We start from the raw sequence: 22,553 nt of genomic DNA on the forward strand, positions 1-22,553 counted from the left end.
GTCTATAAATTTTTACTAGGAACTAAACAAAAGCAGTGCTTTCTACAACCATCTTCACCAGGTGTATGCTTGAAGGACAGTTGTTTAATATGTGGAGTGAGTCATAATCCTGCTCATTCTCGTAAGAACCTGTTCCTTCAGTTGTGTTGCCATGGAATGAGGACTGTCAACGTGCCGCAGAACATAACACAGTCTTATGGAAAGCCTCCCATGGACTTTCAGTAGCTTAGAAGTTTTAAGCTGAAATTCTGTGCACACTTACATGGTAGTAAATCCCACTGAACTCAAGGACTTTTGAGTTCACATGTAAAATTGCATTACCAGCCACATAATGAATTAAATTAGAAAGTCCAGCTCTTCAACTATTTAGATAACTGTGTCTTGCTTAGGAATAAAGGCAATGAATGTGTCCCCCTTTTTTAAACCAAGTGTTAGTTTTACTCTGACAAAGACAACTCTTGTTTTTAGCTTAGCGCACGCGGAAGATATTTTATTGTGTTCTGTGGTCAGCTTTAAGCAGTCTTCACCTCCATCATGGTTAAGCCAACATTCTAAATCAGAATCCATAAACCACTAGTGAGCCAAGAAACCACAACATTAGGATTGGCTGGTACCTTCTGAGAAGCATAATAGGTGGCTTAGAAAATGTGTTTTGTGTAGGTTCAGTTTTTTGTTTAGGAGAAGCAAGGTTGAATGCAGGGAGTTAAGAGTAAGAATGAAGGGCAGTAGCATGAGCAGGGAAGCAGGCACACCAGGCTTTCTCAGAATATAGTTTTCTCTATGCTTTTCACTTTCTCCATAGAGTTGTATGAAGTGGTAGGGACCAGGGGACTCATCATGCAATATATTTTGGGCAGTTAAAAATATAGCATGAATGCTGCAGATCTGTAAAAGCATGATCTCCTTATGAGTAACAGGGAGTTATGGCCATTTCCAGAGCCTATCTGACTGCACAAATTAAGGTTGTTGCTATATGGTGTATATAGCAGCTTGTTAGAAGTGTTTGTGAAGCCAGACCTGTTTTTGTTCTGTTGCTTTTAAGTGCCAATTCTGGTGGTTCTCCTGCTTAGGGAAGTGACTGTCTTCAAATTCATAGGTTTCCTCTCTGACATGGCAAATGGTGGACATGAGCAGTCAAGGTGCTCATCAAGGATGGTGTGGACCAAAAAACCTGGCAGCAGCACTGCCATATAGCCTGGTGCCAGACAGTGAACAGCCTTTAAACTGCTCTGGTCTGTGGTCCAGAGCCCACAACTTACAGTGGTACCTTGGGTTAAGTACTTAATTTGTTCCGGAGGTCCGTTCTTAACCTGAAACTGTTCTTAACCTGAAGCACCACCTTAGCTAATGGGGCCTCCCGCTGCCGCCGCACGATTTCTGTTCTCATCCTGAAGCAAAGTTCTTAACCCGAGGTACTATTTCTGGGTTAGCAGAGTCTGTAACCTGAAGCGTTTGTAAGGTACCACTGAGGTACCACTGTATATGCATTCTCCTTTTACGTGGTCAGTGTTTGGAGGAGGAAATGAAGCAAGTACCAAGGGATCATAGTGATTTCTGCTGCTATGCTCTATTTCCTGAACTAGCAGTGTTTCTTTTCAGTCCCCAAACCCTCTCTTGTAGCACATTTTTTGAAAAATTTTATAATATGATCCTTGTTAATGGTGACCAAAGAGACATGTCCATTAAGGGAAGAGCAATCTCTGTAAAGAGGCATGCTCATATATATGGGAGAGGAGAGGAGAGGAGAGGAGAGGAGAGAAGTGGGGGGGGGGAGGGAGAGAAAAAGATATTCTGAAATATGTACTACGAGGAGGAAAGGCAAGTGGATGACTGAAAATGAACTTTAAATCAAGCTGCTCACAATGATACAACCACTGAAAGCCTGTATGCAATTGGAAATCCACTTCTCTGCATGGACACAGAGAGAGAGAGAAAGGGGGGGCATTAAAGCCTTTTGTTTCTGTCTTTCACACATGTATTCCAGTATGACTAAAAAGTGCTTTAAATTACCCATGTGAAATTGATCAAAGGGACAATAAGGAAATCTGAGAATATTGGTTAATGCATGTGAATGTGCACCATTGATCTCCATCATTGCTTCTTATTCAGGTTAACCTCAAAGGGAAACTCAAGCTATTCCATGCTGCAGCTATGCAGACATTTGTAAGCTATGGATTCCCTCTGGCTGTGTTTGTGCCAGTTAGACCAAGCGGCATTTCTGTTTCTCTCCTGCCTGAAGTGCTGGAAGGTGGCCATTCACCACAGCACAGCTAGGAGGGGATCATCAGGGAAAATATGCATGCTCATTTGAAAGACTTAGGTCTCTGTGATTTGGTCAAAGGTTTGGTTCTGCAGTAGTTTGTCCACTCTTTCCTAACTACTTTAATGGAACCTCTGAATGCCTGTTCTTTCATGGTGACTTGTTCAAGAACATTTGTACTTGGACCTCATAAGCGCTTAAAAATAAAACTGGGTTGTGGGGGGGCAGTCTGTTGACTGGCTCTTGGCGCTGCCCCACAGGAGATATGGCCTTTAGTTTTGGAAACTTGGTGGAGGGAATCCAATGACTGTTTACTTAACTCAGATGAGTTCCAAGCCCATCTGAGGCTGGAAAAATGACTCCTGTCTCCCAGCATCATTTTTGTGTGTGGATGCAGCCTCAAAATGCATGCTCCTGTGCAAATGGATGCAGATAATACTCTAATTTCTTTTGCACAGGGGCTGCTTCTTAGGCTACACTCTGAAAAACACAGCTGGGGAGCAAAAACCCACCTCCTGTAGAGGACCCTTGGGGTAAAAGGAATACCCTGGGATGGAGTGGATTTTATTGCCCTCCAGCTGTAGTTTTTCCAGTCATAGCCTTTCAAAATAGGTAAGCCAGAAAGTCTTCTCCAGGTTGATTTTAATTCCAGATGGAGAAATATGCAAGAGCTATTAAATTTCTTTTCGCCTTTGAGACCAACATAATCAAGCCTTCGAAGTTCATTTCTGCGCCTGAGCTTACAGAATTTTGGCAACATTGGTGCTTTAACAGTAATGGGTACTTATGGCAATGAAGTCTTTGCCTTCGATTGGCTGAGCTGCTGTGGCAGTGTGGAAAGTACTGTGCCAAAGTCGTATAGATAGTCCCTGTGCCCAGATTTAGCATCTAAATCAGGCAAGAGAGGTGAGAATTTTTATTTGAGAAAATCAGATAAATAGAAAATAGAGGTTCGGGCATGAGTCCAAAAGAGAAGAACCAAGGGGAAGTGCATGTGCAAGAGAAACTGAACAGCATTTCAAAAAGAAAATAAAAAATAGAATCAATGCACATTTGTAAGGCGGAGAAGAAAAGGGAATTCAATCTGTAGCTTTATAACTGCATGGGGAGTTTATCCTATGTCTTTCCTACCCAAGCCAATAATCTAACTACTCCCTAAAGATGGTGTATGTGTGGTTACAACTATAACACACAGATAACTTAATTGAGAGCCACAGCATGGTGCTAAACATTGGCTTGTGAGGCTTATTCAACACCTGAGCTGAGCTAATATGTGGACGCAACTGACTAGCCCACACATATGTTTGGAACACAACATAGATTTGCACCTTACCTTCTATTTTGGAGCCAAAATAGAAGATCGGAAGACTTCAATGTGCTTTCATTGAGAGTAAGGACTATTGCTCGGTGGTAGAGCACATGCTTTGCATGTAGAAGGTACCAGGTTCCATCCCTAGTAACTCCAATTGAGAGTTAGCAGGTGATGCAAAATACATTCTCTGCCTTTGTCCCTGGAGAGCCACTGCCATCAGAGTAGAACATACTGGGCACAATGGACAAATTGCTGATTTAAGACAGCTTTGTGTTACATGTATTACTGAGAAGGGCAAGGCAGAAAGGGATAGCAACCCACCCAGGAGGTGTTTGGGTTCAGAACGTAGAGTGATTGGAGGGGAGGGTGAGTGTAGAAAAAGGGTAGAGATAAAATAATGCAACTGCTGTGGATTCTAGTATGTAGCTTCAAGGCTCAGGATCTTTTGTAATTCCTTATCTAATAGATAAACTGATACTGAATCAGAAACTTGCATTCCCATTTTTATATTACATTGCACAAAGTGTGAAATGAATTTCTTGGACCAAGTATATTTCTTGTTGGTTTGAAATCCTTTGTTTTAAAACAGGATTCTGTGATTTTTTTGTGTGTGCCATTAAACACCACGTAAATAATACTAGTTTTGGCCTTAATATTTGTTTACCCAGTCAAAGCACTGATTTGTTCCTTAATCAATATATTTTTGTGATGGCATGAGTGTTTGTGTTGGCAATGAAAGCCAGCATGGGTAAGGAAATTCTTACTAAGTTTCTATCCACCCAATGACTTCAGGTTTTATTTGTTTTCCGAAATGCTTGAGAATGAGAATAGCCAAGTGCTCAGCCTGTTGGGAAGATCTGTTCTGAGGTGTGGTGACTGGCAGGCTGTGCTGAAAACGAGATTGTTTAGGAGATTCCCTGAGACTGGGAGCGAGAAGAAGAAATCTATTTTAAATGGATAGGTTTAAACACACACAAATAGTTGTGTTTTCCAGCAGCTTTGAGTAATTTCTCTTTCTCTCCCTCTACTTGTATATGGATGTTTTGTGAATCTGAAAAGCTGACTTACAGGCAAAATGGCAAGTCTCTAAGAGAGCTTCCCCTGTTTTGGCTCCTCTAGTTCACAACACTTCCTTGAAGCTGTTTGGAGCTTATGAAATTAGATTTCTCTGAAATTTTGGCACTTTTAACTGAGATTTGGCATTGCCCCCAAACTTTTCCACATTCATGGTTGGAAGAGCTAACCTGACTTTGGAGTGGAGAAGAACTTTAAAAATAAAGAAGCCACGGACAGGCTCCAAGGATATAAACTGGCAAAAAGAAAGAACACCACAGAATGCAAGGGCATCAAAAGGCAAGGAGGAGAAAAATAAAGTTAAATTAGACATCTAGAAGCCAACAGCTGCCCAGCCCATTCCAGCTTTTTAGAGTGTGTTGTGCAATAAGTTGAAACAGGCTAGCTGAATTTATTTAGGTAAGTATTTAGCTCTCTGCATTCACTTACCACTATCCTCTTAAGCCCATTCACCACTAAAATGTATGATTTCTCTCCTTCCTTTGCGTATACTTCATCATGACTGGCCAAGATAAAGTCATTTGGCCTCAATCCTCCTTGCTCTTGAACGCTACTTAGCAGGTCTCCTGAGGCTCTTTGCAGATGTTTCTGTTTTGCAAGCCAGTGGGAACCTCATGAGCAGAATTTCCTTGCCTTCTAGCAGCAAATGTCAGTCTGGCACGAGTGCTTATCTGGCGAAAGGTTTCTGAAGTTGTGAGCTTAAGGTCTACCGGGTCAAGCAGCTCAGCGGATAATTTGCTGACACACTGCTGTGCCAAAGTCCCATTATACGGCACTGTGTGAGAACTTCATTTTCTCCTTTGCAATCCAAACAAAATGTAGCTGCTGGATTTAGTGGCTATAGAGAGTGTGTGTATGTCTATCTTTGTTTTTTATTTTTATTTTTGCAAGGATGAGTCTAGCGTGGTTTCTGCCCTGGGCAAGCATACAAGTACACATGCCAGTCTGCCAGAAGTGAGTCACCCACAAGCTGTTTCACATAAGTCGACACAGTGCAGCCATGCTACCTATAATTATTAGTAGAAAAAAATGCCTGCCGTTATGACAGGCAGGGCATATGTGGAGAGTGAGCTTGTATTTCACACTCTCAGCTCCCAGGGATTCCCTGCCAGTGGGGGCTGCTGGACCATCAAGCCGGAGGCATGATGAGCACTCTTTGCTACTACTGCAGTGTAATCCCCCAAGCACAGTGCTTCGTTTGCTTCCAGCAGCTATGGGCAGTCATTTTAACCAAAATCTGTATCCATATCTACGCTACTCAACAGTTATTTATATGCATGCCCCTTTATTGCCTGGTAAATGTTTTCATTAGACCACAATATGGCTTAAATGCATTGTCTGCCTAAAATGAGTTCTAAAAAATCTTGAATCATGTGTAGTACCTGTAACCTGTAACCGCACACCCCTTTCTATATCTGTGCATATGCTGGTTGTATTCAGCCTTCCCTAGTTTGGTGCCCTCCATATGTTTTTGAACTCTAAATCCTTTGTGCCCCAGTTATCATGGCCAGTGGTCTGGGATGATGAGAGTTGTAGTCCACCAACACTGGGGTTTGGGGCAGCATGCTAGGGAAGGCTGGTGTATCAGATATGGATTTTCATGGCGTAAACCTCACCATTCCAAGGACCAAGGCACTGGTCAGGGTTTTCTTTGTTTACCCATATATCACAATATCCCACAAGTACTATACAATTTGGTATTGAACTGCATCCTATTTGTTGAGAGGTAGGGCAGTAGGATTTTCACAAAAGTGACTGGCTGATTCCACTTATGTGATTTATTATCTCTGTGTTAAGTTTTACAAGCTCTTAATTTGTATGTGTGGCACATATAAATTATATGCATGTTGCACACCCAAAATGATGTTGCTCCTGCTTTTCTGGTGCAGCAATAAAACTGCTAGCACATTTGCAAAGTTAGCAGGGTCCGGTATGGTTTCAAATTGGATGGGGAACCACTTGTTGAGATTCCAGCATTTCAGGGGTTGGACTAGATGACCTCTGGGGTGCCTTCCAACTCTACATTTCTGTGATTCTCATCCTCAAACTGATGGCAACACTTCCCCTTGTTGCTGAGTGTCAGCAAACCATTGATGCCAGATAGTGGCGATTTTGCTCATTTGGCAATGACATACTGTCAGCCTCTTCATCAGCCTCTTTATCAGCCTCTTCAAGAAGAGATTCATGATCCCCTCTGGCCAAGTATCTTTCATGGACAATGCCCAGACAGATGAGGAAACAAACAAATCAGTCCACCCCTGCCTCTCATCCTGCAAAGACTTTGCATGGTAACCATTGACGTCCTCTCAATTGTATCTGTTTGCTCCTAGGGGCAGAAAAGCAGCACTATCCTATTGCGAAGTTGCAGCAGGAAAACTGTGTGGGCAGTGCAGAAAATCAGGTTAAGTCTATGGTGGATAATGAATGTTGTTGTTTTTCCTACCTTTCCATTTCTCTCTCCTTAGATCCCAAAACCGCCGAAACAGAAGATGACATCTGTGCTGAGTGGGAGATTAAAACAATCACCAGTGCACTGAAAACATACTTAAGGTGAGTGTGGTAGTTTTCTGGTGGCTTCCACACATCCATACCTATCTCCTGCTTGACTTTATCTTTTTTACTTTCCATGAGTATGAGCCCTTAGTTTCCCTGCTCAGGATTAGCTTCCCTGGCTGATTAACTCCTTAGATGCTTGTGCCACGATCTGAGTAGAGTAGAACTCCATGGGGTTCCCAACCCTGCAATTCCCTCCTAATGCTGGTGGCTGCCTTAGGACAAGTCACATAATTTGATCCATCTAACTCAGTACTTTCTACAGTGCCTGGCCGCAGCTGGCCAGGGTTTCTGACAGACCTGCATGGAGATGCCAGGGATCAAACCCAAGGCCTTCTGCTGCAGCCTTTCCCCAAACATTTCCCTAACCACCCAATTCTCCCCTACAAATGCTGTCGGCTGTCTCATTAATTTATTCCCTACCAGCCATGCTAAAATACCAGAAGAAGCCTGGCTTCAGGGAAAATATTATTTATTTTGGAGAGGACACTTGAGGCAGGAACTGTGGACATGAGAAAAGTTAAGCAGCCCTTTCGCAGCTATCCCTGATCCGGCCCTGCACATCCTACTCACTCAGGTAGCATTGGCATTAACCAGTTCACATGTCTTTTGGTGCCACCTGGTAAAAGAAGTACTTTTAACACTTGATCATTACTATGGAGAATCTTGTATAGAATATGTTGCAGAAGCTCACTGTGGTACATCTCTGTAAGTCTTGACAGACTCTGCCACAATTTACCCAGTCACTAAAGGCACTCTGCATTTCTGGCCATGCTATTCCTGAGCATACTATGACGTTTCACTGTCAGAAAATAACCCTGACCCATCTTATTTTCAGTGTTTCCTAGCAGATGTAAACCTCACTTGACATTTCAGCATTGAGTTCTCCATGTGGCTATATTTTAAAATATATGAATAGCATTGCTCTAAAACTTGGCTTGCCGATGAAGCAGGAGTGGCTAATGTCATTTAGTGGCGCTCCTGTCCAGGAAATTCAGGGAGCTGCGGAGGGCGACATTATGCCAGACATACACTATTTCCTTTGGCACTTTCTCAAAACAAATGAAATTCATTACTATTAATCATGCGGCAATAAAGATAATGTGAGAATTTATTTGGCAGCAGGTCATAAACCACAAGCATGATGAGGGATATCCAATCTCAGCACAAGTTTCTATCTATCTTTCTTTCCACCGCTATACATTTTGATTGGTCTTTCTAGAGCTGCTGTTATCTATCCAGTGTACAGGATTAGATCCTACTCCACACAGAGCTATTCGTTTGTTGGTAGCAAGCACTGTGTATTCCTAACTGAAGGTGTTACTGAACTTTAGGAGAGAAGGGCAGAGAAAATTTCCAGACTCTGGGGTGGTATTCAGATCTCATCATCCCCTTTCTCCCATCAGGAGAGGCTCATATTGTGAAATTTATATTGTTTAAAAGGTCTGGGTGATTAAAACACCCATAGGTGGAGGATCATAGTGTTGGGGGCATGTGAACCTCCCTGGGAGGGCTATTCAGTACTTGGATCACCACCTCCAAAAATGCCCTTTCACTGGTAGTTACACAGCTGATCCTGTCTGCTCTCAGTTCTTCAGTGTTGGTCTGCTTCATGCTTGTCTTGTCTGTAGCTGACCAACCAAAGCTTTAAGTATCAAAATGGACAAAGATAAGAAAACTTTATGGAGATGATAATCACATTGCCTTTGGGGTTATTGTATTTTTACTGCATTTTGAAGTATTTGCAGTGTGTGTATTAAAATATCTTAATTATGGCATGATGCCCAATCTGTTAATGCTGAAGTGTTGCTTGGTTTTAGGAGAGAAAGGAATAAAAGCCTTCCCCCTCCCTATTTATTATTTTTATTTTTGAATCCAGCTGGCAATGTTCAGCTGTATTGATTATAAAAGCAGCTGGAGAAAGAGGAAGGACAGAGGGTGACAAAAAAGATGTGAGTGGAGAGGAGGGACCTTCTCCCATCCTGGATCCCCAGGAAACTCAACAAACTTGCTGCACCTAGAACTGGGTGTGGAGAGTGCTGCTGAATGGGACTCAGCTGTGGGCAGCCTGAAGAAGCACCACCCACCTTAGACCTGCCCATAAAATGCAAGTCTAGAGTGAGAGACTAGGGTGATGTCCACTGCTTCCAGGAACTCAGTTTTAGACTTTTGTGGGTGAGCTGAGAGTTTGTTCGACCCTAAGTGAGAACCTGGAGGTTGAGAGGGAGGTTGTGCCGGAAAAAATAATGAATTGATACTGATTTATATATATATTAGCATCTTTGTATTTATGTAACTCTGTATTTTTGTAAAAATGTGTGTAAGTTTTCTGTGTTGCTTCAATTTTGTACACCGCTTAGAGATTTTTAAAAATATATTAAGTGGTGTAGAAATCAAATAATTGAATAATCAATAAATGATTAAGAATGAATTTATGGTGATGGCATGCTCCCAACTGCACATCAAGCCATTATGTTTTGTGTTCTGTTGCTGTGATTTGTCTATGTTCCACTCCGTATCCTAGAATGCTCCCTGGACCACTCATGATGTATCAGTTTCAAAGAAGCTTCATCAAAGCAGCAAGTAAGTCTTTTGTCAGAACCTCTTGAAGGAGACAAAACTTTTTTTGAGGGGAGGCACATCAGCTTGTAAAGTAAGATTTGCAGATAAGAATAGTACTGTGGTGCAAGAGAGCATGCCTGCCATGAGCTTGCTTCAGTAAAAATGTGCCAGAACTTTCTGGAAATACTTGCATGGCCACTTGGATTTGTGCTGCTTTCCATGATTCCAATACCTGTTGGAGAGACTAGACTTATTCGGTTCCCCCACATAATTAGAATTACATGAGTGAGAGAGCCAGGGGGGCAGGATGATCTTACTAGCCCTGCCACACCTTCATAGGATTCTTGTTGCCAGGAACTAGCAATAAGCCAAGCACCAGAGCACCAATGCCTGCCACAGGGAGCACTCTATGCTTGTGGAGTTTCTCCATGGAATTTAGTTGTCTAATCAAATCATTTCAGTCTGGGAGCCGAGTGTCACAATAGGGATAACGCCTCCATTTAATTTCAGGGTGGTGTCATGACTCAGGCACCCTGGAAGACATTCTGGCTTTTTCATTGAAGTTTGATGTCATGTATTTCAGACCAAAGAGTAGAATCTGAATGTTGCATTAAGACAGACTGAGACAGCTGAAAACCACCCTGTCCCTGTCTTGAATGGGCAGTGAACTGATTTCATTCAAGCACCAGATTTTTAAAATAATCCTCATGCTTATCCAGCTGTTCTCATGAGAATGGCAAGTGGGAGGAGAATGTAGGTTAAGTCATGTATGTGGGTTACATAGTAGTTGGAGAGTACATAGTACTATTATTGCTTCTGCATGGGGCCTCCTAGGTCACTATCTGAACAACCCAGTAAAGTAGGTTAGGCTAAGGGAGAGAGGCTACCCTACAGCCTCCCAGTGAGCTTTATGGCTGAGCAGGGATCTGCAGCCAAGTCTCCCAAGTCCAACACTCTGTCCACTAGTCACTTGGCTGTCGTGACAAAGGCACTTGTATGTAGAAATGGACTGTGGTGGTGCACATGGGTGGTGCATAAATCTGGGAATAAATGCATGGAGATCTAGAATAACTAGATCTAGAATATTCCAAATTCCTAGTGGTCCACATATCCAAATAATAAGAGTTCCTGTAATTAGAGTGCTGCTGTGGCAGACTGTGGCAACAGTGCTGGGGCAAGGCAAAGATCACTTTGAGAAGGGCAGGTAGTGGGTGAAAAGTGTCAATTAAAAATTTAATGATGATGATGTTGTTATTTGTACCCTGCCCATCTGACTTGGATGCAACAGCCACTCTGGGTGACTTCCCACACATATAAAAACATAATAAAACATTAAACTTTAAAAAAACTTCTTTATACAGGGCTGTCTTTAGATGTCTTCTAAAGGTAGTATAGTTACTTATCTCCATGACATCTGATGGAAGGGTGTCCCACAGGGCAGGTGCCACTACCGAGAAGGCCCTCTGCCTGGTTCCCTGTAACCTCACTTCTTGCAGTGAGGGAACCACCAGAAGGCCTTCAGAGCTGGACCTCAGTGTCTGGGCTGAACAATGGGAGCAGATATGTTCCTTCAGGTATACAGCACCAAGGCGATTTAGGGCTTTAAAGGTCAGCACCAACACTTTGAATTGTGCTAGGAAACATACTGGGAGCCAATGTAGGTCAATTTCATTTCAAAAGGCTTGGCAGGGGTGTGTGTGTGTGTGTGTGTGAGTGTGTGTGTGTGTGAGAGAGAGAGAGAGAGAGAGAGAGATTACTCCTTTAACATAACAAGATGGTTGACAGGTGTTTCTTTACTCCTGAAAGCATTTGTGGGAAGGCCCACACTCATTCACGGCAGCACAGAGCCCTTTACAGTTGGCTTCTAAGCAGACAGCTTTTCCACACAATGCTGAGTGGTCTGCAGAAATCTGCATGCAGCTGTGAGTGAACTTGAGGCTTTTGTACATGTTTTCAGGCTGAAAAAAGGACTTCCTTCAGCACCTTGTTATGCTCAAAAGCTCCCCACCTCTTTTATGGGGAACAAAGATCTATGCAGGAGGTTTGGGAGTTGGTTATAACTGTATTAATAGTACAAGGTTATAGTGGTATTAATTTATTTCAATGTATTTTTTAATTCACTTTTTCTGCTAAAAAAAAAATGCTCCTAGAGTAGCTTACAGATCACTAAAAAAAGACAGTCCCTGCCCTCAGGTGTTCTGTTTTAAAATACACAACACAAAAGGAGAATGGATTGGGAGAGAGGAGGAAATAAGCAAAATACAGGTCCCTAGTTGCAAGTTCCCAGTTGACCAGCTGGGGTTTAGGAAAGTTCAAGGAAAGGAGGTATCAGAAGTTACTGGTCTCTCAGTTGCACTGATGGAGTGGCTCTGCATCTGTTCCTCTGCTGCAGCCTGACAGAATGAATGATAATAGTACCTAGCATTTTGAACGTTGAAAGTGTTCTGCATGCATTGTTGTATTGTAATCGTTAAACCAGCTCTGCATATATCTTTCTATTTATAGTGCATGCTATAAAAATATAATTAAAGGAAATCCGGGAGTTTAGAGTTGTATTGTAAAGTTGTTTGTTGATGCATAAAGACAGATCTATTCTGAGAAATATCTTATCATGTTGCAGAACTGGAGAATCAAGAATCTCGAACCTCGGAGATCCATACCTTAGTACACAGGCTTCCTGAGAAAAATAGGCAGATGCTTCATTTGCTCATGAATCACTTGGCAAAGTAAGTGCATTGGCTTTAATAAACTGTTGGCTGCTTCTCTACAGCCTTCAAAGTGGAAAAATGGAATAGCCATCTAAGACACCCTTTGCCAACCTCCAAATATTTTTGACTATGGTCATGCTGTATGGGGCTGATGAAAATTGTAGTCCAAAACATCTGGAGGGTGGCAGGTTGGTGAAGGCTGTTCAATAATATGGATAGCTCTTCTGCTCCCATGCATCTTGTTTAAAGCCATACTTTGGAACAGGGTTCTGTGCATCAAAAGCAGAGGTGACCAATCAGCAGCCCTAACAGAGCTTTTAGTCATGCCTTAGATGCATGTGGTCCATAACTATGAGTATGTGTCATTGATTTTATTAAAGCATGACCCTCCATGAAGGATATACTTCTGTCTCCTGGCCCACTCATTGGAGAATAAACTGCCTCCCTTAATACCAAAATTGGACACCCCTAATCTAAAGAATCCCCAGCTGATACCTGCCCAGCCTTTTCACAATCTCTGCACTGCATATTTGTGGTACTGGGTGGTTGGTTTGTGACTAGGGCATACGAGGTCAAGGATCTGTTCCCTGTTTTGGAACATGTTGCTCTTGCAAGAAACGCAAGTTAGAGATTTGGGAACAAGATTGAAACGGAGTGAAAATACGCATGGAACTGTACTGTTGTTCTGTGTGGAAAATCCAAGATATAGCTGCTCTGCCCCAGTTGTAATGCAGTTGCAAAGCCCAGTTTGTTTATGTGACGTTTTATGTGATACATATATTTGACATATCTCCTCTGGCAGATCTTTAGAAAAAGAAAAAGTGGCTGGTCCTGATGAGGAGCTCTCTTTCTTGTTCTTTCAGAGGGTCAAACTAGAACAGACACCAGACACCAGCCCTTCCCTCCTCTGTCAGTTCTCCAGTGCAGACCACCCCTACAAGCTGCTATTGGCCACTGGGGGAGGGGGGCGTTCCCACACTGTGCATTTTTGTAGTCCCCTCTGCAGTTTACCCAGATTGTGAAGCACTTGGGGGTGGGCAACTATCTATTGCAAAATTTCTCTTTTTCTCTCTGTTTCTATGTACATATGTGCATGTGATTTAAAACCTGTGTCACAGTCCTGATCCAAATGCTCCCCCTCTTCTGTGGCTGCTTTTAGCCCCCCACCCATATGCCAGAGATGCATTTATGCTCCCCTAACATCATAACCAATTTGCTTATCATGTGCACATTTTAGGCAAAATTATAATTTAGTACAATAATATAAGCATATTCCAAAACCTATTTTTTAAAATGACAAACTCAAAACAAAACGTTAGGAAACACGTGGACAGTTTCATAATGCTGCTTTCAATTAACCCTTGCATAGCATTTCATTGCAATTTGAGTTTATGCATTTGTTAATAAACTTGACTTTTGTAGTCATAATAGATGCCATAGGAGTATTAGCAATGGTCTGAAAGGGAATTTAATTTGTTGCATTTACTCAGCACATTCTACTGTTAATAAAAGCTCTCACTGCACAGTGCTGTTCTACTTTCTACCTTTTAATCCACCTTCATTTTCGTCATCTGTTTTTACAGTCATGAAAATTTGTCTCTGCTATGGCGATGGTAGACATGTGGGTTATAGTGGCAAAACAGAGCTACATGACTCATTCAAATTACTTCCCCCTGCTCCAACTGCCAAAACACTCCTTTGCTTAGCATTTGAAGGGAAAAACATCTGGAATGACTAAGCAGCTTTATGTGTCAGTTACAAGAGTTAGTAGGCTGTGACTTGCCATCCTCCTCTCTGTATCAGAGGAATATGTGTACAGGAATAACATAGAGGGCTTTGGAAAATGCTGGAATGAGTTAGGCTATAAATACCTTTCTGGAACAGCACACAGATAGCAATATAAAACAGGGAAAACAAACAAACTTTGAAATGTGCTTTAAGAAGACAGAGTCCAGATGCTGTTTTGACTATGTGTTCATGCAATGAAGAGCATGGCTTTTAAAACCAGAAAGCTGGTTTGGATCTTAGTAAAAAAAAGTTTAAAAAATTGAAAGCTTTCCCTAAAAGAATATGGAATTCCAGATAATTCTAGCAGCCAAACCTTTTTCTGGAATGTTGTGATGATGAGTTCATTTGAAAAAAGAAAGTTCAAAAGCGAGAGAAGATTTTTGTTACACTTGGAATAGGAGGAGAGAGGGCGGCTGCTTCAAGATGTGTTCTCTTCTACCATATGCGTCATTAATAAGCAGTTTAAGAAGAAACATGAAATCTTATTAAGAAAAGAATGTATTTAACTTTACAGATAGGGTTGTCTGGGCCTAACACATGGTCAAATGTAGTTTTGCACTGTGAGGTTCAGTTATTCATGTAAATCTTGCCATTTGTGGGGAAGTGAAAGAGTCTCCCTCCTCCTACTATTTTGAGTATTTTTTTCACACCTGTTTGTGCATGTTCTTTCCTTGCTTCAACTTCAGCTTCATTGTCGTTTTCTTGAAAAGGCTTGTTCACTTTGCGATCCAGTTAATCAGGGATCACTGAGTGAAAGTGATTGGCCACATGGTCATAATGTCATCTTTTTTACATACTTGACATTATTGCTGAGAGCAAATGCCTACTTAGAATGTGTGGGTGGGGGGCTGCCTGTAACTCAGGTAACCAGGCTGACACTTCCTATCATGTTTCTGGCAGTATTTTTTGTTTGCTAGTACTGTGCAGCAGATGTTTGCTCCAAACTAGTTTTGGGTATGTACATTTAATGCATGACTAGTTGGGGCAAAATCTGAATGGATGACAAGCTTGGTGAGTTGAAAGTAACGGTGTGAATAGATGGCATCTCCTTGGCTAGATTGGGACAAGGAAGAATCAATTTAGTTGCCTCACCAAAAAGAGATGCATATCATTTCCCTCTAATATCCATTTCCCTGTGAGAAGTTTTTCTCTTTCACAAATAGGTCTTTAGTATCAATGGAACAGTGTGGGACATCATGGGGAGTGGAAATGTTCACTGAATGCTCCCCTGCCCTTCATTTTGGCAAAGCTTAAAAGCATCCCAAAATTGCTGTGTTCAGATCCCTGCATAGCTATAGATTTGCCGAGTTCCCTTGGATTAATCACATGCTGCCATGGTTCTCCGCAAGTCAAGTGGGACGAATGGTATCTGTCTCATTTGTTTGTTGCAAAGAGAGAGCAGAAGGGCTTTGTACTGTTGCACATAAAAAAGTTATGATATTTGTTATTTATACCCCACCATCAGTGTTTGTGATGCTTACATAGTTTTATATGTGGTGTACACAAGTCCCTGCTACAAAGGAGATCATACTGTGGAACAGGCAATGGCAAAGCAATGGAAGGAGGAAAAAATGAGGGCAGGGCAGTAAAATGTGGTGAAATATTGTCACAGGTCCTTGATGCTTGTTGGGGATTGAGCTTTGCAAATCAATGGATCAGTGAGTTTTCAGAAGGGATGTGAAGGAAGGGGAAGAGGTGGAACCACAGGTGTATAAAGATAATATGACAAAGAATGCTTTTATGTGTTTGTGCTGACAGAATAATTCCTTTAGGCGCCTCTGCATGGCAACTTAGTCAAGCAACACCTTTAATTTGAAAGGCTAGATAGCATATTGGCTGTCCTCATTTCATGGAGTGTTTCCATGCCATTATTTACCTTCATTTCAAGTTTTCCTGGAATTAGTTTATTGGTCAGGCTATTAAAGCAGAATACTAGAATATTTTAAAATATTATTATAAAGACATTTCCTCATAATAGACGTCACAGATTCATACAAATTCAGATTCATGCATTCTGATGTGTGTGTAAGATAGAATTTGTGTGCACATCTGAGTAGTGAACACAGGAAAGATAAAATGTAGGATACTTATTATGATAGTTCCCTCCAATGGACTGTATAGATCTGGCCAAGTTGGTGCCCTAGCTGTCATAAATATCTAGGAAGTTTTTGTAGAGTTTGCTTATCCATCTGTTTTAAAGGGCAACTTTGAAATTATTCAGTGTTCAAAACAGGGTGACTGTGTTTTGTTGTTGTTTGGTGTGACAGAGATCAACAAACATAATCCCAGATCTGGGGAAATCTTGAAATAAAGTACTGGTAATTTAGGATGAACAAAATGTCTCTCTTCACTATCCCTCAATAAATTCCAGATATAGACTTTGCAAGGGAAGGTATGAGTCTCTATATTTGTGTATGGCAGTGTGAGTTCTTTTGTCAATAGGAGAGAAGGATAATACAGTATGAGGTGTGTATTTAACATTCGTTGTGATTGGACAGGAAGGGGTGATGTTTGATGTAGCTCTCCAAGGAGACTAGATATGAAGCTGGCACAGATATTAACCCACACAGTTTTGAACAATTATCACATTAAAGGCCTCTGTCAGCCTTCACCTAGGTGAAGTACCTGTTGTTCCCTCTATAGCTTGTATTGAGAGATTGAGTTTAATCAGAGTCAAAGCATTTTATTGAATATAATACGTTTTAAAAATCAGAAAAATATTTATTCCTGCTCATTATTACCATTTTGTGGGGTTCGTGTATTACATTTCTGTGCCACCTTTCTTCCAAAGAGCTGGAAGGGGTATACAAGATTTTCCTCCTTGCCATTTTTATCCTCACAACAACCCTGTGAGATAGTGTAAGCAGAGAGACTGTGACTGGTCCAAGGTCAGCCAGCGAGCTTGACGGCTGAGTGAGGATTTGAACCCTAGTCTCCCAGGTCCAGTCCAACACTCTTCACCGCTGCACTAAACTGGCTCTGGTTTATGCTGTGGAGGAGGATGGAAGCAGTTGGAACATCTGGCATTATGGGAGACTACCAAGAGGCACTAGAGATAGCCCAAACATTGCCAAGAAAGGCCACAAAGAATGACGTCATGACTTTATGAATGTGGCCTAGTTGTTCCTTCTCTATAATCTTGCACAGCAACATCTAGGTCATGTCTCATGACCCTGGGCTTGCCATTTTATGAAACCATTCTAAGCCAATATTATTTCAAGATATATTCTGGAGAATAAGGTTTGAATAGGGGGTTTCCAAAATGGAAATTCTTGATTGTTTTTTAAACTGGCTGCACCTTGAACCTGTTCTTCATAGACAAAGTTGGCCTCCCCTTCATATTTTATGGCTGTTACATGACTTGCAGGGTGGACAAATTGCTTCACTATAAAGTGAGTGTAGGAATTTCACATCTTGAAGGCCAGAAATATTTGTTTTCTCCTAAATTGAATAGAAGCACTTCTGCTTTGCAAAGTAGGTCACTGTGGTGTTGGACTGATGCCAAGAGTTTAGCCTTGGGTACGTGAAGTAGGAGCTCTGGAATGTTTCATGACCAGCATGTGTGGGGGTAGTATTGACTGGTATGAATACAATTTTCTTCTTCTGGTAGAGCTTTTTAAAAACCCATTGTCTTTTGGCATGAAATGGACTCATATAATAGAGCTTGGTTATCTTTTAAAGAAGAATTTGATATACTGTGAAACAACAAATTAAATGAGCCTAGAGAAAAACATATTTTTTAAAAATGAGTGTACACAATTTATTCTGAGTATCTTTAATTATGTCCCTGTTTACACAAGATTTTATCTATCTATATCTATCTGTCTATCATCTATCTATCAATCTATCTATCTTTCCAAAGTTAAAACTATGCTCAAGGTGGCTTACAACATATAAAAATTACACAACAAACATAACAAAAGTAGTCATAAACAAAAAACAAAATATCAAAAAGTACACAACCAAATTGAAGAATTTTGACACAACTCATAAGATACATAACAATGATACCAAAAATAACAACAACTAGGCCTGGGTGATATATTGATATATCGTCCAGGACTGATATGAGGAGCATACCACGATGTCGGCTTCACTCAGTGGTGTATCGCTGGTGAAACCGCCAGCGCTCCTGAGTCCCTCTGCTAGCATTGTCCGCTGGAGGGAGTCAAGAGTTCCTTCCTTCAGTGGGCGCTGTTAGCAGAGGGACTCAGGAGTGGCAGCAGTTTCACCAGCAATATATCACTGAGTGATACCGCCATCCCACTCTGCCCTAATAAGACGGCGAGGCGCCGATATAGCTTGTTCCTCCCTCTGCATCTTTAAACTGCTCGACTGAGGAGTGTGCAGCTGCCCTTGCCTCAGTTGAGCAGTTAAAGGAGCCCCCAGCCCGGTGCTGGCTCTGCAAGCCAGCGATGGGGCAGGGGCTCTGTGAAACTGCTCAGTTGAGGGGAGTACGGTTGCCACTCCCTGCACTGAACAGTTAAAGAATCCCTGATGCTGTCTTAGTTGGGGGGGAAGGATGATCCTTCCCCCCAGCTGAGCAGCACAAACAAGCTGCATTGTCACAGCCCACGAGATGAGTGTTGGGGCAGTTTCATCCTGTGTCTCTTGGGCAGAGGCAAAATCATATTGTTTTTTCCCACATTGCTGTATATCGCCAAACCACGGTGTTTGGCTGGCGATACACCGTGATGTTGAAATGTTGCTATCACCCAGCCCTAGTAACAACCCCTGCCAAACAAAAACCCCTAAACAATACCCCAGCCCCTAGCAAAGTAAGAAGTGACTGGGCCAACGTATTGCTGTCCATGAAACAAAACTTGTTCAAGTAAAGCTGTAAATGGATTAATAGTATAAGTCTATATATGTCTATTCAAGTATAGGATTACACGGAGTTCAATGGAGCTTAGTCCCAGGTAAGTGAGATTGCAGTCTAAATTTCATGACTAGCCATGATATGTTATCTGGGTAATTGCTTGTGAATTATTGCAGAGAAAGGAGATAATCAGCAATTCTAAAGTAACATAAGTGAGGTTCAAGAAAAAAAAAAGTTTTGCCATATTATACATACAGTGCTGTATAGTGGGAAATAATTATTTAAATCCATATTTTCAAGTGAATGTTCTTATGCAAATAACCCTATATTATCAGAGTTATAGATTGTGAAGATGTTCATTTTTTGGAATTAGGCTGGTCTTTGCATCTCACCTGATTCACTTGTTGAATTTGTCAGTATAATTTTATAGGCACTTCGGTTTTCTGACTGTATTCTCTTGAGTACAACAGTTTTCACTACATATTGAATATAATTGTAAGACAGGATGAGGCAGAGAAGTAATAAATATACAATAATGTAACCGTCTTCTAAGAGGCATATGAGGGCAGCAGCAGAATATTCAGCATAATTGTTTGTACTGAGGGAACAAAATAGTTATCTTTAGTTTCTAGCTTGGCCTTGGTTATTCTGAAATGGTGACCGCACTTTAAAAAATGTCTTCAGTTGTTTTTAAATAAACAGTTTGTACAGCTGCTGTTCACCAGTGGTTCTTGGATGTGCTTTTGGGTTGCCATTACTTCATCCTGCTTCTTATCGCCTTACACGCAGAGCTCTTGTTTTATAGCAGTCTCACCCAAGCTATTGGTTTATTTTCCTTGCAAGGCCAAAAAAATAATACTGTTGAACCTCTGATTTAGGGGTAGGGTGAGCACTCTCTCTCTCCATCCTCTACACACATGTGGATTTGTGGCCAGCACCATTCATTCTCATCCAGTGTGGCACAGCTCCTGTTGTGGTGCAATAATACCTTCTCAACTATCTGTTCAATCCAATAGATTCCCCACTCCCCCACCCAGAAGCTAAGGGAATATACTCAAGGGCTTTGCTAGAAGAGCTTTATGGGATTTAGAACTTTGCATAATGATTCACTGGTACGTGTTGGTTAGTGAAATGCATTGCCTTATATAGAATGTTCTCTTCAAAAATTTTCTGCAGCTCTTCTGGCAGAGTTCTGTGTAACTCAAACACTTGCACACTTCCTTCACTATATAAATGGGATGGTGCTTTTATAAACAAAGACATTTGTAGCAAACAATTTCTTAATTAATCTCTTGCGCAGGTTGTTTCCTTCTTGTTCTAAATGGTTCCTACTGGTTCTGTAAAACAATAGCTAGTTATTTACAGCCAAGATTGAAGGTTACACAACCCTCAATGGCACTGTGTCATAGCATTTACTTCTGTTTTCGGTTGTTGTCTTTGCCTTGGTTTGGATAGCAAGCCTGCTCCCTCCCTACTTCCTCTCCCCTCCACCCTTCCACTGGCACAAAAAATAAATAAACCACATGACTCTAATTTTAAAAAAGGTCATTGTGACCTGAGAGAAGCAGTCTTGCTTCCTATCCAGTGTTTCCTTTGGATTCACAGCCCCTGAAAAAGTGAAGATAGTCTTTCTGCAGCTCCACACAAAGGCACCTGCTTAATGGACAATCAGCACAAATGTGTTATTGGCAGGGCATCCTTTTGATTTTGGAAAGCAGAGCAAGCAACTGGACTGATCATGGGGTGCGATTTTGGTACGACTTATTGGGATTTTGCTACGACTTATTGGGAGTAACGAAGACCACTCCAAAGTTAGAAGCAATTACCTCAGCTCTGTCCACCAGGTTCTGCAGTGTTACTGCTTGCCCCATGTCTCCACCATTTTCCCCACTAGGCTCATGGTTCTGGATGAGGCCCTACTTCCTTCACTCTTCTGGTGGCTGTTTATGTTGCTATTTGACTGATTTGTGTTTCCAGGAAACTGTTTGAATCCAATATTGTCTGGGAATTTCCACTGAACTCTGAAGTCTTAAAAAGGCTTCACATTAATTCTCTGGGCTTTGCTACATAAACATTGCCTTCCCCACCTTCCCAAAAGCAAATTGGGTGCTTTGACCTTGCGTGGAAAAAATGTGTACCTCTGGCCAGAAAACAACTTTTTCAAAGAGCAGTATTCACAACTGAGTGAAAATATTTCCCCACAATGTGAGCTGCAAGAGCAGCTTTGCCCCACACTCATATTTTGAGTTGCCTATAATAAGGGTATATTAACCTTGAGGCCTAAGGGCAGCTTGAGTTTAGTGACTGTACAACAGGACAGAGGGCTTCAGATAAGCCCCACAGGGGATGTGTGAGAGGAGCCTGATGGGCTAGTATTCCCCTATCATGCCAATTCACCTAACAGCCACACCCTCTCCTGACATTGTGCATTTTGTTTTCTTGAGAATATGTTCTGATTCCAGTGTCTAGAGAATCTCCACACAAGGGCCCAATCATGATCTCTCCTCACACCTGGAATTCCCTTCTTCTGTGGATTAGTGCAGAGCCATGATTATCCTATGCACACCCTGCAACTTATATAATTTATTCCTTGAAAGGTTTTTCTAAATGGTAGGTGGTTGGGATGTCCAAAAGTTATTGCTAAATGGTGATTGGAATAATTCCATAAGCAATCTGTGGGTGCTGCACAGGGGAATGAAAGAGGAGAATACTAGGAATTAGGTCAATTCCCTACAGTTGGTTGTTCTGGGTAGTCATCATTTCATGGTGATTAAGAAATAACCCCAGGAGTGCTAAATTCTGTGGAAGACCACCCAGACTGCACACTGACTGAAGATATCAGAGAGCTCATCAGGTCCCCCATCGGCAGCCTTGGAGATCTTGAGTGTTGGTGTAAGGGAGCCTCCTCAGGGCTGTTTCAAGGGGATTCTGCTGTGGGTTCCTTGGTGCTTCAGTCCAAGTGCCATCAGTTGAACACCTGGTGGAGTCTGAAGGAGAGGCTCATCCACTCCCCAGCCCTTGAGAGTTTGGGCACTTCTAAAAATATTCAAGCTTGAGCCGTATGCCCACAACAAAGTATGCACCTGAGTTCAAAGTTGCTGAGTAACTCCAAAGTAAAGGATTGCTTATGAGATAAGGAGGCCTCAGTGTCTTTGAGGGTATAGGTTTCAAGGTCTACTCACAGACTATAGCTGTTGATGCAGGACAGTATCTGAAGAGTCGTGGCATCACCGTGTTGGATTAAGAATGCTGACGTCCAGCGGTACAAAAACAAACAAAAAACAACCCGGATCTGATAAATAAGAAGTTTTGGATTATTTTAAAGGGCTTATCCTTGGCATGAAGCTAAGTAAACATGGTCTATATCAAACCACAAAAAGAATTGATGGTAGCAATAAAGGTGTTTTTTAAAAATAATTAGTACGAAAATAAAATAATAAAATAAAGCATGGTATGAACTAAAGGGAAAGGCTGCAA

At 41.6% G+C, this 22,553-nt stretch overlaps 1 protein-coding gene across 12 annotated transcripts in view; it reads left to right on the forward strand.

Moving 5' to 3' along the window:
• Nucleotides 1-22,553, forward strand: part of ARHGAP26 (Rho GTPase activating protein 26) — a 205,830-nt gene that overhangs the window by 118,049 nt on the left and 65,228 nt on the right. For all 12 annotated transcript variants that reach the window (XM_083600216.1, XM_083600209.1, XM_083600214.1 and 9 more), the window contains 3 exons: nucleotides 7,112-7,196; nucleotides 9,724-9,782; nucleotides 12,382-12,487. In XM_083600216.1, coding sequence (XP_083456342.1) covers nucleotides 7,112-7,196; nucleotides 9,724-9,782; nucleotides 12,382-12,487 — 250 coding nt within the window. The remainder of the gene's footprint in view (nucleotides 1-7,111; nucleotides 7,197-9,723; nucleotides 9,783-12,381; nucleotides 12,488-22,553) is intronic.

Source organism: Podarcis filfolensis, assembly GCF_964270895.1.
Source record: "Podarcis filfolensis genome assembly, chromosome: 2".
Classification (NCBI taxonomy): Eukaryota; Metazoa; Chordata; class Lepidosauria; order Squamata; family Lacertidae; genus Podarcis; species Podarcis filfolensis.